Below are 18,539 nucleotides of genomic sequence, written 5' to 3'. Positions count from 1 at the left end.
CACAACTAAGCTGACTCCCCCAAAGAGAACAGTCTCTCCATAGAACTCAGACGGAATCCCTGGGAAATACAATCTCTCAAGAAAGGCAGGAGATACTGCCACTCCCTGCAGCCACCTCATTCAAAGAAGGCTGCTTCTCTCCTCTGACTCACAGTCAGCTGTCTCTGGCCGATCCTCAGAGCTCAGTCCTTTAGTAACTTACAGCCTCTAGTTCCTCGTGGGCACACAGTTCTGAGCTTCTGCTCCCTTGAGCCAAGCTCTCTCTGTTATCCCCAGTCTCTATCTCAGGCTCACTGGAAAGCTATGCTTTGAGAAACAATCTCCCGCATCCTCACCCTCCTTGCCCACAGTCATACCTAGCTCGTCCTTCTCAAGCCTTTCCCCAAGGCTGCTCATGTTCCCAACTCTACGTCCTGCAGACACAGGAGGGGTTGCTGCCTCCCACCACACCATGGATCCTAGGCCAGTTCTCCTCCGAGGCTCGAGCCACATGGCTGAAGCAACTCTCCTCCTCTTCTTCCCCCATGCTAACCACCCAAACACTTAGCCCTGGCTTATTCTTTTTCTTTCCATCTGAGTACTTTCATCATCCATACGGATGACTTATCCAACACCCTGGCATTTTGGCTCCCTTCCTCTCTACTTCAAGCCCTCACTCCCATGAATCTAGTCCCCAACAAGAACTGCTCTGCTTCCTAGTATTACATGTAAAAATCCAACCCTGGGACACATACTCCTATTCCAGTCTGTGAACCCAGTTACCCCCAGCATGCCTCTTCCTCAATCTCAACAGAAACTCTAGTCTCACACTGATCCCTCTACTTCCTCCCTACCAGCACCCCTCACCCCAAGTCTTCCTTCCTTTTCTAGCAATACCTCAAAAAACATTTTCTTGACAACATTTTAAAATTTCTGCCCTAATATCCTTTGCAAAATATTTGCCTGGTGACAATCCATCATTTCAGGTATCCATCTTGTCTCCACCTAACCGAGTCTAGTAAATGGTGCTGAAAAGGAAAAAATGACATACCGCCAGTCTTTATTATTTGCATATTGTATTCCACATTTGTGAAGTCATCTACTTGATACAATTTATCTGTAACCCCAAAATAATACCCGCAGTGTTCGTGGACATGCAGACTGACAACACTTTTGAGTCACTCAACATGCATGTTCCCAGCTGAAGTCAATCAAGAAGGCGCTTTACCTTCTTGTTTCAGTTCTCGTACTGGGAACAAGAGTCTTTTGTGTGGTCCATTTCGTGCCACATGTTCTACATTTTTGTGCTTTTCTTGGGTGATGCTGCTGTTTAAAATGGCCCCTGACACAGTGCTGAGGTGCTGTTTAGTGTCCCTAAGTGCCAAAAGGTTGTGATGTTGCCCTACAGAGAAGAAACTTGCGCTAGATAAGCTTCATCAGGCAGGGGTGATAGTGCTCTTACTTGTGAGTCCAATTTTTAATGAATCAACAATATATATTTAAATGAGGTGTCTTTAAACAGAAACACACATAAAACAAGGTTACATACTGATCAGCAGATGAAAATGTGACCAGAGGCTCACAGGAAGCTAACCCTCTACTCCCCCCAAGAGCAATGGTTCCATACTCGGTAATTTGTGGAGCGTAATTACTGTGAATAATGAAAATGAACCAACAAGAATCAACTCCACCTGAATGCTGGGCTCTGCCACTGCCTAGCAATTCTCCTAGACGGTGCTGTCCAACTCCCTCTCCCATTCTTCACTGTGGTCTTTTCAAATCCTCCTCCTTCTCCTTCAGCTTCTAATCCCACTTTCTCCATCCTCACTCTCAGCCAATAATTTGCCTTCTAACCCAAAGAAGATTTCTCAAATGTGTGCCTCCAAACGGACAAGCTCCCCATAGCCACAAGCCCTACTTCTTTGCCCCTCCTTCCTGTTATAAAGCAAGAGACTCCTCCTTCTGCCTAAGACTTGGATCTCCACATATATTGTGTGGGTCCCATCTTCTCCCAGGCTTCTTCTCTGAACCTTCCAATACTCTACTTCCTAGTGGCTTCTTCAGAATTCAAATACTATGTTATCTTACCATTGCATTGCAAAGGGGTGAAAAAAAAAAAAAGAAAGAAAGACAAGAAGGGAAGAAGGGAGGGAGGGAGAGAAAAAGAGAAAATTAATATGAAAAGTAGCAATATGCATCAAAAATTTAAATGTAATGTATATGTCCATACTTTTCACCTGGCAATTCTAGAGATAGATCCTAGACCTACTTACAGATGTAAGAGGATGCTCACTGGACCCTTGTTTTTTTTTTTTTTTTTTTTTTTAATTTTTTAATGAAAAAATGAAGCTCACTCAGTTGTTCAATATGACAGCAGTTAAATGAATTAAAGTCAATTCCATAAAATGGAGTACTATCCAATGGTTAAAAAGAATATGTATGCCAGGTGTGGTGGCTCATGCCTGTTATACAAGCACTGTGGGAGGCCAAGATGGGAGGATTGCTTGAGCCCAGGACTTCAAGATCAACCTGGGCAATATTGCAGGACTCCATTTCTAAAAAAACAAAAATTAGCTGGGCATCAGGTGGTACATGCCTACACGAGAGGTCCCAGCTACACGAGAGGCTGAGATGGGAGGATCGCTTGTGCGTAAAATGTTGGGGCTACAGTGAGGCCATGTTCACGTCACTGCACTCTAGCCTCGGTTATAGAGACAGACCCCACCTCAAAAAAAAAAAAGTGTGTGTGTGTGTGTCAAAAACAAAATGCAGTACATATTATTATACACAGAGAAAACATCTGGAAGGCACACAGTCAACTGTTAAGGGTCATGCTCTCTGGGATATGGAATATGCAAGGAAGGAAGGGAGATGGGAAAACACTCTTACACTATGAATAGTTGAAGTTTTCAGAATGAGCAAACATTACTTTTATAATAAAAAATAGGGAAGGCAAAATAAATCTGCAAAAACCAAAAGCTGAAAAACAGACATATATCATAAAAATTCCCTCTCTCTTTTATAGCTAAACTTCTCAGAAGCAGTCTATACTTACTGCTTCCTCACAGTCATTTCGTAAGACTCAATTCTGTTCCCAAACACTCCAATTGCCCTGGCACAAGACACAATTCCCTCATGCTCCGTGAGAACAACCACAGCTTCTGACACCGCTGCTTCTTCCCCACTTCAGCTGCCCACTCTCCCTGGTTCCTACTGCAGGCCCCTCTCCTGGTTCCTTTCTCTGTCTCTCGCTGTTCCTTTTCAGGATCCTGCTCTATTCTTTCTCCTGCACCATCCTCTTACTTGATGGTATTCTTCGGGATAGCGACTCATGCCGTGTCCACTCCCTGGGCAATATCATGCACTTCAAAGGACAAACACAAATCATCCACCACGAAACTCTGACCCTCCCCTTCCAACTCAAAAGGGTCTAACAAAAACTCGAGTCCAGGAAGGAGAGAACATAAAATGTCTGATCAAGTTTGAGAGTGACAGTATTCTCACTGTAAATAAAATCTACAAAAATGTTCCACAACAGTTTTCTGGTATGAATAAGAGAATCCAGTTACTTCCTTTCACTACATAATACACGATTACAAGCTGCAAGTTCCTTTAACACTCAGGGCCTCAAGTTTCTCATCTGAAAAATGGGAGGGAATGGGTTCTACCTCAGAAGTTTGTTTTGAAAACTAGTCAGAGCTAACAGATGGGCCGGGTGCGGTGGCTTACGCCTGTAATCCCAGCACTTCGGGAGGCTGAGGCAGGTGGATCGTCTGAGGTCAGGAGTTCAAGACCAGCCTGGCCAACATGGCGAACCTCATCCCTACTAAAAACACAAAAATTAGCCAGGCATGCTGGCACGTGCCTGTAGTCCCAGCTACTCAGGAGGCTGAGGCAGGAGAATCACTTGAACCCGGGAGGCGGAGGCTGCAGTGAGCCGAGATTGCGCCACTGCACTCCCGCCTGGGTGACAGAGCGAGACTTCATCTCAAAAAAAAAAAAAAAAAAGAGCTAACAGATGAAAAGTACTTCAATTAGCCACAGGCACATAGTATACCCTATGTAACCATATGTTATCATTGACTGAGGCTGCCATCATCCAGCCACCACATGGTACTGCGTTCTGCAGAAGCCAAGCTTCTTATAAGTTCATTAGGTAATTAAACAATAGCATGATACCTAAAACTAGTACACAAGACTATCTTATTCTTTTGGGAGGAATTTTTTAAATAGATAGAACTCTGGCTCAAGGGAGGGAGCAAGGAGGAGGCTAGCATAGGAGGAAACACATTTTTTAAAGTACTCTCAGTAATATATGTATATATAATTGACTTGGTCATTTTTTCCTGAAAAATTTCATATAGATACCTTAAAATACATATATATATATAAACTATCTGTTGGTCTGAAGGCTATAGAATCAGACAGACATGGGTTCAAATCCTGGTTCTACCATTTTGAAGCTGTGTGGTCACAGTTTTTAAAGCACTCTCAGTAATATATTAGACTGAGGTCTATATTTACATATTTGGCTTGGTCATTTTTTTTCCTGAAAAATTTCACAGAGATACCTTGAAATACTGAAAAAAAAAAAAAAAAAACAACATAAGTATCTGTTGGTCTGTTCCTTATGACAAGGACTATGGCATCAGACAGACACTGGTTCAACTCCAGGTTCTACCACTTTGAAGCTGTGTGATCTTGTATCTATTACTTCATCACTCTGAGCCTCAGTTCCCTAACCTACAAAACAGAGCTTGAGAAAAACCACAACGTGCACAGGATTCTTATAAAGATTAAACGAAATAATGCACACAAAACAGTAAGCACCGTGCCTGGCATGAAATACAACCAATGGCAGTTTTTCCTCATTTTAAATCCCCATAATCACCATTTTATTTTAAAAATAAAGATGAGGCAAAACTTACCTCTGCCACGGTGAGGACACAGTACACAGACTGATGCTCAGGATCCACGCCTTCTAACTTCATGCCAACTTTGAATCCGTTTTTGTTATATGGAAAGGACTGGTGCTAAAATGCAAAATGACAGCAGCCTTAGTCCCTTATCCCAAAGGCCTACTTAAAAATGTAAATAGTTACCATTTTAAAAATAGAGACTATTTAACCAAATACATAATTTCTAAAAATCCACAGAAAAAGAATCAATAAAAAACCCAATGAAAAAATAGACCAAGGCCATAAATAGATCCTAGGAAAGGAAATGTAATGCCATATACCCTTTGCGTTTTACATATTTGAAAAGATGTTCGACCTCATGTAGAAGAGACATACAAAGTAAAATTACACTAAGATACGTTTCACCTGTCAGGCTGATAAAGATCAAAAAATTTGACAACACTGTGTTGGTAAAGCTGTAGGAAAACAGATACATGCACACATCACTAGGAAGAATGAAAATTGGTACAACCTTTAGCAATTTCATAATATCAATCAAAAAATTCTTTTTGACACAACAATTCTAATTCCAGGAAATTATCCAAGAGATACTCACACGTGTGAAAAATGACTGGTATAGAAGATTATTCACCAAAGCATATAGCAAAAGATTTGAAAGTATATATGTATGTACGCGCAAATCAATAGGGAGCAACCTAAATGATTACAGAACAGGCCTAAGATGGAATACTATGTATGGCTATAAAAGAATGGTGAAGAGATTCATGACTCAGGACGGAATTATCCTCAAACTGTCAAGTTAAACAAAAAAAGCAAAGTCCAAAAAGTATACAACATATGTTACCATTTGGTTTAAGACAGAAAGGGAAGGATCTGTGTGTGTGTGTGTGTGTGTGTGTGTGTGTGTGTGTGTGTGTGTATATATGCATGTATATATATACACACACACATTGCTTATATGAACATATAATTTTCCATGAAGGGAATATAAGAACTGGTAACACTGGTTACTTCCGGCTAGGCAAACCTGGTGCCTGGGGGACAGCGCTATGAGAGACATTCTTTATACTATTGTAGTACTTTTATATTTTGAATCACATGCATTCATTACTGATTCAAGGAATTAGCTACATTTAAACTTTTTTTTTTTAATGTAAAAAAGTCTATTCTCTAAAGGACCAAAGCTACAGAAAATAATTACAGAGAACAAGTTTACATGTAACTACTACTACATTTAAATCAAATATTCTTAATGTAGATGTATCATCCTAACATTTACTATTCATCACTTTTTAAAAGCTTGCTATGTTCATACCTACATAAAAATACACCTATAGCCGATTAATTACATACCATGATTAAATATAATGAAATAATTTAAAACAAGGGTTAGCAAACGCCAGTCTGTGGGTCAAACCCAGAGCACCATGAGTTTTATAAACAGTCTTACTGGAACATAGCCATGCCCACTTGTCTACATATTCTCTATGGCTGCTTTTGTGCTACGACGACCTAACTGAGTTGTTGCAACAGAGGCCACATGCTCTGAAATGCCTAACATATTTACTATCTGACCCTTTACCAAAAAAGTTTACCAACCATTGTTTTTTTGTGTGTGTGTTTTTTTGTTTATTTGTTTTGAGACAGGGTCTTGCTCTGTTGTCCAGGCTACAGTACAGTGGCAGGATCGTAGCTTACTGCAACTTTGAACACCATGCTTGGCTATATTTTTATTTATTTATTTATTTATTTAGAGGTAGGGTCTCACTATGTTGCTCAGACTGGTCTCGAACTCCTGGCCTCAAGTGATCCTATTGCCTCAACTTCCCAAGTGATGAGATTGCACGCAGGCGTGTGCCACTGCACCAGGACCCCCACCCTTGGTTTATATCTATATTGTTAACTGATTTTAAATCACTTATGATAAAATACTTTTATCGTAGCTAATACAGTGACCCATTTTTAGATGTTTTGTTGTGATAGTATGTAAATTGTAGTAACTCATTTTTCATCTCTCAAAGCCACAACCTTGTCGTGAAATTTCCTAAGATTTTTTTCTTCATCTACTAGTTTTTCACGGTAGTATTAGTACCCTGTTAAAATTCATGATCGCAAGCTCATCAAATGCTGAGAGAAAAGAGCACACATGCGTCAGTGTGCACCCACACACGTGGCATGGGGAAGGTACGCACACGTCAATGTTAACTGCCCTCCATATAAACACAGGCATGAAAAACTGTATCCTGAAAAAATGATCTCAAGTCAAATTTCAGTGGAAACAACAATCCTAATTCAGGCTGGGATCCCAGCTCCTGTGCCCTTACAGATCATGTCTCTAGAAGGGCACATACCTCCTTGAACAGCTTCGCTGGCACTGCCACAGCTTTCTCCTCTTCCAGGTAGGATGCCCAGCACCATGCTTTCTTTCCTTTAGGAGGCAAACCTGAAAGGCAAGCGAAACTGAAATGACAGAACTTCCAAATCTAAGCCAGCAGTGCTTCATTTGTGAACTCACACTTCCCTGACTGATACTCTGCCTGGCTCTTCTCTGACTTCCAGGGCTGGTATCTCTCAGTCTCTCTTCCTGGCTCCTCTTCCCAAGAACCAAGATAAAAACCGAACTGCGGTTTGCACCCTTAGTGAGGAGGGTAGGAGATGGAAGTGGAAGAACTTAGAATAAAGGAAGAAGACAGCAGGAAGTCAAGACAAAACACTACCACAGAAGCTACAGGAAGGGGGAGCTTCTAGAAGCAGGATGCTCAAAAAATTTTCCCTAAGAGATCAAGAAGTTGAGGACTGTGGAAAGGCCAGTGCATTGAGTGGCTGCTAATCTTGAAAAGGAAGGAAAACAATCAATATAGTGAGAGGCAGATTTTTAGGTGCAAAAAGAATGCATAAGTGATAAAAATAATGGAGGCACTTAATATTCGTTTCATATATTTTGGATTAATTAGAAAAAGACTGGAAATGAAGGAAAAATATAATAGCCTGATGGGGAGCAAAGTTGAGAGAAAGGTACTTTGGGGATGAGACTGGAACAGGCTAAGGTAGAGTACACAAAGAGAAGAAAAAAATCGGAAAACTTACGGAAAAAATGTGACTGAAGGAACAAGGTCCCAGAAGAGCTAGGGGCCTGGAAGTTCATCCGGGGTAAAAAAGAAGGGCAAGGGAAAGGATGGTGAAAGAAACAGACATTTCGAGGCAGAGTGCAGAGGAACTGAGGAATTTACACCCTTCATCTCAGTGACATAAAACAGAAGGTCAGCTCTGAAAAGACACAAACGTTAAGCTGTGTGCCTGGGGCAGGTGGGGCTATTTGCAATTTTTTAAGGAATTAACAGAACAAGGCTAGAATGCACCCCAGCACTGAGGAAGAGCGCGTGGTTCATGGCCCTGGTTTGTCGGAACAGTATGACTGTGCAGGCTGTGAGCTAAGGCAGGCAAGGGGATAGAGCCTAGTGGGGGACACCCCCCAGGGCCTCTATGGAAGTGACCCAAGGTCCACACAGAATAAGCAGAAAAGTACATCGAGACAAATACTAAAGGGAAGGGCGTCAGGGCCGGCTTCCTTCTGGAAATAAAATGCTGCATGAGGAACAATGGAACAAACAAAACAAAGGGCCAGGGAAGGTGGCTCGTGCCTGTAATCCCAGCACTTTGGGAGGCAGACCCGGGCAGATGGCTTGAGGTCAGGAGTTCGACACCAGCCTGGCCAATATGATGAAACCCCATCTCTACTAAAAATACAAAAATTAGCCGGGTGTGGTGGTGCACAACTGTAATCCCAGCTACTTGGGAGGCTCTGGAAGGGGAATCACGTGAACGCAGGAGGTGGAGGCTGTTGTGAGCCAAGATTGCGCTGCCATACTTCAGCCTGAGTGACAGAGTGAGAATCCATCTCAAAAACGGGAGGGGAGGGGAGGGGAGGGGAGGGGAGAGGAGGGGAGGGGAGAAGAGAGGAGAGGAGAGGAGAGGAGAGGAGAGGAGAGGGGGGGGGAGGGGGGGAGAGGGAGGGAGGGAGAGGGGGAGGGAGGAAGGGATGGGGGAAGAGAGCAAGAAAGGGAGGGAGGGAGGAAGGAAGACAGTTCTCATCCTTACCCTGAAATCACTTGAAAGTTATGAATTTTCATTTTTTTCTTATCCTCAAAATCTCAATCTTTACTGACAAAACGGAATCAAAGAAAATCCTGAAGTAATACTTTAACTGCCATGACTAAAATCTCCACCTGTGTGAATCATTTTCAATTCCATAAAGTTACAGGTAAGACTTTATTTTCATCAGCTCACCCTGCTTTAATACAGCCGAATCCCCTCGTCTTTTCCTCCGCGCTCTCTGCGAACCCCTCAAGATTCTTACATCTTGTTTGTTCTCCTACAAAAAGAAAGGAAAATTATGACTTTACAGTTCAAGAAATTGGCACCAGTGAATAGTTAGAGCTGTCAGAAAGCACTTTTTCTGTTGTTCTTTTATTCACTTCTACTTTATAACTTTTAAGGAGAGAAAGAATATAGTTCATTTGAAAACTGTGTTGCTTTTGGCCTGAGGTTATTGTAATGTAAGACCGTATCCATGTATTACCCACCGGAAGAGCATGGACACCGCTCCCCGCTCCTTGAAACACTTCCGCCCTCAGCTGCGTGACCACTCCGCTCTGATTTTCCTCAGGCCTCACTGGCACCTCTTTGTCTCCTCTGCTGATGTCTCCTCCAATCCCGTTCCCTTCTCTACCCTTTCTAGTCCCTTTCCCTGGGTTTTCAAGGTCATTTTATAGGCCAGATACTCCCAATCCACATCCCCAGCTTCCTCTTCCTGACTCCATGTGGCTGAACACAAATGCCTACTTGGGCTCTTCATCTGGATAGTTAATCAGCATCTCAAACCCATCATGGCCAAAGGACTCTTTGTTCTGCACTCCACCCTCATCTTACCATTCTCAGTAAGAGACATGATTATCCAGCCAATTGTGAAAGCCAAAATGCTAAGCGTTATCCCTGATGTTTCTCTTTTCCTCACACACTCTGACAACCCTACCTCTGATTCCCAAATCCACAGACTTCCATCTTCCTTAGCCTTCTCACAGGTCTAGTGCAATAAACTCCTGACTGGTTTCCCTGATTCCACTCAGGGCTACAGTGGTCATTTAAAACATACATCATATCAAAGCATTCCCTTGTCTTAACTTTCCAGAGGCTTCCCCTGAAACTCAGAATACAATGAACACCCATGACTCTTGTTTACCATAAAACCCTACATGCCCTGGGCCACACGTACCTTTTCAACTTTATCTTACTCCATCCTCTCCTAAACTACAGTGACCAGACTTTCTTTTATTTCCTCCAACAGAACATGCTGTGCAAGTTCTTACCTTGAGGACTTTTCCTCTGGAAGTTCTACTACCCACAAGACGCCTCACCCTTAACTTCACATAGCTGGCTCCTCTTCATTAATCACATCATGCTGTTCATGTCATTGTCTTTGGGAGGGCTCCCTGACAACCCGACCTAGAGCAGTCAGCCTATCCTAATGCCCTATTTTAATTCTCAACGTAGCACTTATCACTAGGTGACATTTCTCCTGTTCACTTTGTTTGTAGAGATTAAATACCCCCTAAACAAGAATGCAGTGTCTCTGCCAGGAGAGACTCTGTCATCTATCTGACTTATGCATCCCTGTATTCTCAGCTCCCAGCACAGTGACTCACAAGTAACTATTGTATAGTACCGATCTTAAGGGAAACGTTTCCAGATCTCAAAGTTCCCTTTTCCTATAGAACCATTAATAGATGCTTTAGGAATATGATATTTATGGTTTAATTCACACATTTTGAATGGCTTCTTCCCAAATATACTTCATATTTATGTGCCATTGTTTAACCACTCAGATAGTTTTATGAGATCTGTCTGCAATTTAATGAAATTGGATTGGCATTTTGTTGTCAAGAGGAATTTAAGATTCATCTACAAGACTGAATGTGTTTAAACATTCCCTTTCACCCTAGCACTAAATTTCAAGACAGCCCACTTTTTCACCCTGAGAGAAAGATACTATTGTTTATGATTCCCATTTTGAGATCAGGACAGCGAGGTGCAGAGAGGCCACATAACTTGCTGACAGTAACACAGATAGTCCTGGAACCCACATGTGAACTCAGTGGGCTCTAGAGCAGTGCTTGTGACTGTGATGCTACCCACTAAAGACGCATCCCTGCACTCCTGTGTCAGGCAGAGGCACTCACCATTTCATCATCTCTCTCTTCTCCATCCTCCTTGGGGTCCACTTTCAGAGATAATTTTGGTTTTTTCTTCCGACTACACTTAGGATCTTCTTCCTCGTTGTCTTCTTCTATGTCCCTTTCTTCCTTCTGATCTCTGTTGTGTTTATAAACCCAAAATAGTGACAAGAGATAATACCTATCAAACATCTACTTGTTGATCATCAATGCAACAATTAAAAAAAAAAAATCACCCTCCAAAGGAAAAATCTTTAACTACCACGAGAAATCTGTAGGCATGAGACTATCATATATCAGGAACACTGAAAACCACTATTACATATGACATCTGTCAGGGCAGAAAATGAAAATTACCCTGTATATTAATTTCAAAAGGGGCCAGCGATATGTATGAAATAGGTTCTAACAAGTTATTTGTCTGTCACATCTACCATCTATACTAATAAAAGAATTATTTAGAGACATTTGTTTTCAGGGTCAAACAAGGATCTAGCAGTTATTAAGAATGAAAAATCCAACCAAAAAAAGGCGAAGTGTAACTCTGTGAAACATCAGTTAGCCAAGAAAAACAAGACAGTTCCAGCTGGGTGCAGTGGTTCATGCCTGTAATCCCAGCACTTTGGGAGGCTGAGGCGGGCGGGTCATGAGGTCAGGAGATCAAGACCATCCTGGTTAATATGATGAAACCCCATCTCTACTAAAATACAAAAAACTAGCTGGGTGTGGTGGCATGTGCCTGTAGTCCCAGCCATTCAGGAGGCTGAGGCAGGGGAATCGCTTGATCCTGGGAATGTGGAGGTTGCAGTGAGCCGAGACCATACCACTGCACTCCAGCCTGGCGACAAGGTAAGACTCCGTCTCAAAAAAAAGAAAAACAAGACAGTTCCCAAGCCTGTGCTGATTAAAATACATGGAAAACGCACTAAAATATAAATGTCCAGTCATTTCTTTGTAGTATACAATGATATGCAAGAAAAACACCCGCTTGGCAGTAAGCTGAACTTTGTCAGACAGTCCCCAAATGGGAAGGTCACACACCACTGCCAGTCACAGCTGATACCGCTGTGTCATAATCCTCAGCCCACACCTTCAGATCATCAGTGACACAACTCACTACATTCTTCCCTATGGCCATTTCCACTCAGGTGATTACAAATCAGTGGAAGCTTTATGCCATATGTGGAGTTTTAGCCGAGTTACCTAAGAATTCCCAAAATATAAACAAAACTATGTTTTTATAAATGTGTCATCAAAATGTGTATGTAGCCCAGAAAAAACTAAATACTCTTAGCTGAAGAACAATCAAATGAATGGAAATGGAAGACTGAAGGCAGAGGCAGAGGCTGTTTTGCAGGCAGAATGTTAGTCATACAACTCAGACCAGGCATGACAGACGTCACCAGGTCCCATATAGGGGTTAGGGCCCATGTGGCCCTAAAGGAAAAGTCTCTGGGAAAAAGGTATCAATAGGTGACCAATGTCAGAGAGCATCAAACTTCTATATTCTCAGGCACCATGACTTTGGACTCCAAAACTCATTTTATAGATGGAATGGGGAAAAAACCTACTTATCTTTGATGTGCCGAACACAATTCTGGCTGCAATAGTTTCCTCCAGAAAGACACTCATCTACGTTGCCATACTGACAACAGTTCTCACAGAACTGAAGCCCTTCTACTTTCACTGGATCCTTCAACCTGAAAGGTACCCCAGTCTTCTCTGAAAAGACTAGAAGATGAAAAGAAGAAATGCAAATTAAAAGCATGACAGAAGACATTCTAAAATACAATTAAACTTTTTCTTCTAATAATTTTGTTAGCAACACAATAAAGAATAGTGTTTGTTGAATGAATGAATGATCAAATGATAGTGTTTTTGCGGGGTATGGGCTCTGTAAAAATCACTCAAGTCATTCAAATAATGAAAAGATATTCTGCAGAAAGGATAAACAAAAGCTTGCCCAAGGCTTTTCTACAGAGTTCAAAGTAAAATGAAGAAAATTTCATTAGTCACTAAATTCAGAAGACGCATATATCGATCTATAAAATCCTCTTCTATATTTGTATCTTTCAGAAAATTTCAAAAGATCTTTTATTTCACATTTACAATCTGTTGATGAATGATTTTGTTTCACTTAATTGGCTAAATCAACATCTCATCTATTACGCTTTCAATGTAGTACATTTCCTGAATCAAATTGTGTATCCAAATTGTGTAGAAACTCACATCTCCTTTTGCCTGAATTGTTAGGCTAATCATTCATTCAGCCAACAGTTATTAGGCACCAATTTATTCTAGACATTAATAATGACAGTAGAGACCTTGCCCAAGAGAGCTCACAGTCTAGAAGAGGAGACAGGCAAGAAAACCAGTATTTATAATAAAATGTGATACATGCAATACTAGAGGCATAAACAACGTCCAGAAGTAGTACAGAAGAAGTGATTCATTCAGCCTAGGGTAAGGTCAGAGAAGGATTTTCTGATAGAAAGCCTCAACAGGGTTTTGAAGGCCAAAGAGGAATTTACCAACTGGACAAAGAGAGAAATGGCATTTGAGCCAGAAAAAGCAGCATGAGTAAAGGCAAGAAAGCATGAAACCACATGATGTGTTGGGGAAATTACACATAATTCTGTGCTGCTGGCACTGCCAGGACACAACATACAAAGAAGGAAATGGAGACTGAGGAGACAAAGCGAGCAGGGAGGTGCATACAGCACCCAGATCTTTGTATGTTCTGCTAAAAAGGCAATGAGAAATCAGTGAAGTGTCAGATAAGCAATCTATGTAAGTTCCTCTGGCTTCAAGGTGCAGGACCAATTGGAAGGGGATAAAATTAGAAGCAGACTGACATCTGCAATAGCTCAGATGAGAGTTGAGAAGAGCCTACATTAAGGCTGTGGCAAAGATGATAGGTAGAAAAGGCCAGATCTGAGACATATTAGGAAATAAAAATCAAGAGGTATAAGTAACAGGATATGGGGATGGGAAGAACAAATTCAGGATGACTCCTATACTTCTTTCTTGTCCACTGGGTGGATGGTGCTATTGTCAACTGAAATATGGGTTAGGGAAGAAAGAGCAGCTTTGTGGGGAGGGGAGAAAGAAATAGAAAATGAATTGCATTTCAGACATGTGGAGTTTGAGGTACCTGTGGGACATCCAGGTGGAGATGTCCAGTAGGCAGGTGGAAATACGGGCCTGGAGCTCGGGGGAGAGGTCGGGGCTGGAGATGTAGATTTAGGAGTCATCAGCATATAGGTGTTAGTTACAACCATCGGAGTAGATGAGAAAAAAAGTGGCAGGCTTTTGGCTAAATCACCTGCGTAGGCTACAACATGGATTTACTTAATTTCCAACTAACCTTGTGCTACTACAGATCTGGCATTAGGAAAGAAGAGAGTTTATAGTTATTTTAAAACATAAAAGCTGGCTCCTATCAGTTTCATTATAGAAATTTACCTAACAACATGAGGGATAAAAATTACCCGGGGCCTTCAAAGTTCCAGCCTATTATAAAATTTTAGATATTCTTATTTCGAATCTTTCAAAAGCAAGAAATAAAATGCAGATACCCATGCTTACCTTCTTGAGCAGTTGGTACCATCCAAGTGGTTGTAGCAGTTGCTTTTTTAACATTTTCCATCTCATTCTCATCTGTAATAACTTCCAAGGCTCCAAACTCATTTACCCGAAACTAGCGACAACAGAGCAGAAAGAGGCAAAATTTACAAAAGTGCTCAGGAAAGTCATTAATTATTTAATGGCTGACACATATAGTCTTCAAGCAAATTAATTACACGTTAAAAGTTAATTTAGACAATTACATCCTGATAAGTCTCCCACCAATACTAAGACCTTTGCATTTTACTAGTTTTGGAATTCAAGGAAGGAGAAGAGAACAAAGCAGCAAGGTCTGCTGAAGGATATCAACAACCCTGCTCTGCCCTGTCCTATAGAGTTGGCAGTTTACTTGATGGGCTATCATTTCGAACACACTTTGTGCGTGTGTGTGTGTGTGTGTGCGCGCATGTGTGTTTTAACTAAAACTTATTTTTTCTTATGTCATATTTTTTCTTATTTAAAAATCACATTTAGTAAAAGGAAAATTACTCTTTTCCCAGGAATCAATTTGTCTTGCCCAAGCTCACCCAGTTTGGAGAGAAGGAATATCCCTATGCCAGAAATAATGGCCTGGACATCCTTTTCCTTATAATCCAAGACGTGAGCACAGAAGGTTGAAGCATGAGCCACATGACCCCAATGCCATTACTTCCTCTGTCTTTCACTGCTCTTTAGAATTCTGCATTATCTTCACTTATAGTCCTCTAAAGTAACTGGAAATTTCTCTGGGAGCTGAACAAGTAGTCTACCAGCTACACGCCGATTTTATCACTAAAAAGCAACAGCATCTTGATTTCACGGACATTCCCATTCCAAATACTGAAAATTTCCTTTCACCTGACAGAAAGCTTCAAACAAAATAGGTTTCTACAACGACCTGGTTGTACTGTGTGTATGCATTGAAGGCTTAGCCATTACCTACATGTGGAGACCCTATTCTCTCTGAAACAGCGAGGTTTACTCACACATTCATGAGTTTCAAGCAGTTTTCTGTATTCCTTCTGTTTTTCCATAAAACAGAATAACATTAAGGACCCACTAATTTTAGCAGGTGATGAAAAACTAGAAAGCTCAGAATTCAAAAGGATAGTAAGATGTTTCAGATCTTTCAGAGAAATTATGAGCATGCAAATATGTAGTGCTTAAGCAAGGCCCTCCATTTGCCAATCCGAAAAAATCGATCTGGACAACATGCCAATATAATGATTTATTTAACTAAACGACATTCTGACTGCAAGTTGGAAAACTCTTAGGCAAAAAGTATCAATAATTTTTCTATCAGGTGAAAACAGCACCTTAAACAATGTTCTCCGCATAGCCCACAATTACGAAATGGTTTCTAGACTAAATGTGTGGAAATGGTTAAGGAATGTGAGAATGTCTTCTTCCTACTATGAACGTATTCCAGATACAAGTTCCCAGGTAAAATGCGAGTACTATACCAAGTGTATATACCAAAATGTCAACGTAGGAAGAGGTAAAAATTTATTTAGAAGGAAAAGAGCTAAAAATAACTTCACTTTTGGAAAAAGAAATCTTTAAAAAAATGTTTTTAATGATTACTCTGAAGACAGAATATTTCAAAATAAGGCTGACAGTACCATCTGCTGGGCAAGAGTAGAAAGAACAAGCTACTATGATAATCATTAATTAATGATATTAAAGAATGTGATAAAAAACAATTTGAATTAAAATTCAAAAACAATAGGCACAAGCTTGACAATGCACTTCAGGTAATTTTGCTTTTACCTTACCTGATGTCACTGATGTTAATTTATGCTTATTTGACAAATACAAAATGTAAGAAATAGCATCAAACATTTACATTAAATAGAAAGTCTCCCGTGTCTTAAGTTTTCAAATTGCTGTAAAACAGCAAACCACCCTCCATTTCAAAGACCGAGAAAGAAAACACCACTGAGTGAAATCTCCAAGTCAGAACTCAGACCTATGACATCTAGAAGCTTCAGGTTCAAACACTTTCAAAGTTAAAAGGAAAGATTCCCACAATGCAACATTCAATCCCAGTCAGTTTTTCTTTCTCCTAAAATTTATTGCCAGTAACTGACCTACAGTCTAAGTACAAAGTAAAGATGCAATGTCACTTCGGGGCACAGTTCACTCTTCTAAGCCAGAGATCCACAGATGGACTTTGAGGGTTGATTAATCCCATAAAACAGATGCAAAATTATGATATGTGCATATACAGCTTTCTGGGGATACGATTCATAGTTTTCAAGGCATATTATAAGCCTGAAAAAAAATGAAGAGCATCTGCTCTTACCAAAGTTGCTTATCTCAAAAATTAAATACCTCAAAACATTTTCAAAATATCCTCTCATATGCAAAAACATACAGGGATCAAATTTTTCTGTGACTTCTCAATTTGGGCTTACTGTGTCTTCCACAACATTGCTATCACAGAAAATGTCAGACCACAAAGGTTGATAGTTCCTGCTAACATTACTGAAGTCCTACAGACAGAATTCCAGAAAGACTCATACATTTCCTAACACTATGTTTTCCAATAAAACACCAGGTTCTGAAATTGGTGATGCTTTCACAAATGGTTTTGGAATGACGGAAACTTCACATTTGTTTATATTTCTTTAAAATCATTAGTTCTTTTAACCTAGAGAGCTAAAATACGTATAAAAACTTGCCAAGTGGCTCCATTCTACAACCAAGAAAGTCAAAATTATAAACTTTACAAAAGGGATTTAATATTAAGCAAATAAAACACATCTGCTGACTTTTTCTGCATGTGGATATATCCAGGTCAATCAGAAAACAATTATGTCTGAAATATATAAGGGACTGCACATGTTTTGTTTGGCTTGAACTACCTTTAATTGATTCAACTCTATTTTTAATTTTTTTTTTTTTTTTTTTTTGAGATGGAGTCTCACTCTGTGGCCCAGGCTGGAGTGCAGTGGCCAGATCTCAGCTCACTGCAAGCTCCACCTCCCAGGTTCATGCCATTCTCCTGCCTCAGCCTCCCGAGTAGCTGGGACTACAGGCGCCAGCCACCTCGCCCGGCTAGTTTTTTGTATTTTTTTTTTTAGTAGAGATGGGGTTTCACCATGTTAGCCAGGATGGTCTCGATCTCCTGACCTCGTGATCCGCCCATCTCGGCCTCCCAAAGTGCTGGGATTACAGGCTTGAGCCACCGCGCCCGGCCTATTTTTAATTTTTGATTGTAGAGTCAAAGGATCTTTTGCCTGTATTTGCCTGATTTAATAATAAACCATTAGAAGATGCTGCTCAGGTTATTGTTTTCATTTTATTACCTTCAATGTTGAGATGCGAATTGACTTACCAGTGTGTTTTAAGGGCAAAGATGTTTGATAAAAAACTAAATTGTTTTCAACATTAATCAAAGCAAGGCAAAAACCGTATATTAAGAGTGCAGTGAATTTTACTGTTGGGTTTCTGCCTGCTTCTGCAGGCAGGGTCTTACTCTTGGCTAACTGGCAATTATTCTTACTAGATAAGATGCTGTCCTCTCAGGAGTGTATCTGCATTTTACCGAGAGACCCTGAAAGACATTATGACCCAGAGGAACAATTGTCTGTGGATAAATTTCAGACATCATTAGAAGTTCAGGTACGGAAACTGCTCGGGTATGGGAAGCCCTACCATGTACCTCTGCACTGCCACTTAGTCACCTCCCTGTTCTTACAGCTGGCCCTGAGACACTAATCTACAAATACTAATTTGCGTTTTAAAAGGACAAACTAGGTATTGGTAAAGTTTCCAAAGCTTGCTTAGGCAAAAGTGTTTT

At 40.7% G+C, this 18,539-nt stretch overlaps 1 protein-coding gene across 6 annotated transcripts in view; it reads right to left on the bottom strand.

The window, feature by feature from the left end:
- The window catches only part of L3MBTL3 (L3MBTL histone methyl-lysine binding protein 3), a 123,676-nt gene that overhangs the window by 78,079 nt on the left and 27,058 nt on the right, over positions 1–18,539 (bottom strand). For 4 of the 6 annotated variants that reach the window (XM_023230610.3, XM_023230611.2, XM_023230613.2 and 1 more), the window contains 7 exons: positions 14,717–14,828; positions 14,283–14,357; positions 12,700–12,859; positions 11,135–11,267; positions 9,186–9,270; positions 7,250–7,341; positions 4,908–5,012 (listed from right to left, as the gene is read on the bottom strand). In XM_023230610.3, the coding sequence (XP_023086378.2) occupies positions 4,908–5,012; positions 7,250–7,341; positions 9,186–9,270; positions 11,135–11,267; positions 12,700–12,859; positions 14,283–14,357; positions 14,717–14,828 (762 nt within the window). The remainder of the gene's footprint in view (positions 1–4,907; positions 5,013–7,249; positions 7,342–9,185; positions 9,271–11,134; positions 11,268–12,699; positions 12,860–14,282; positions 14,358–14,716; positions 14,829–18,539) is intronic. The other 2 variants (XM_023230614.3, XM_023230615.2) reach the window with 1 other exon arrangement.

Source organism: Piliocolobus tephrosceles, chromosome 5 (assembly GCF_002776525.5).
Source record: "Piliocolobus tephrosceles isolate RC106 chromosome 5, ASM277652v3, whole genome shotgun sequence".
Lineage (NCBI taxonomy): Eukaryota > Metazoa > Chordata > Mammalia > Primates > Cercopithecidae > Piliocolobus > Piliocolobus tephrosceles.
Note: the sequence above shows the minus strand (reverse complement) of the source record. Positions and strands in the feature narration are given on the sequence as shown.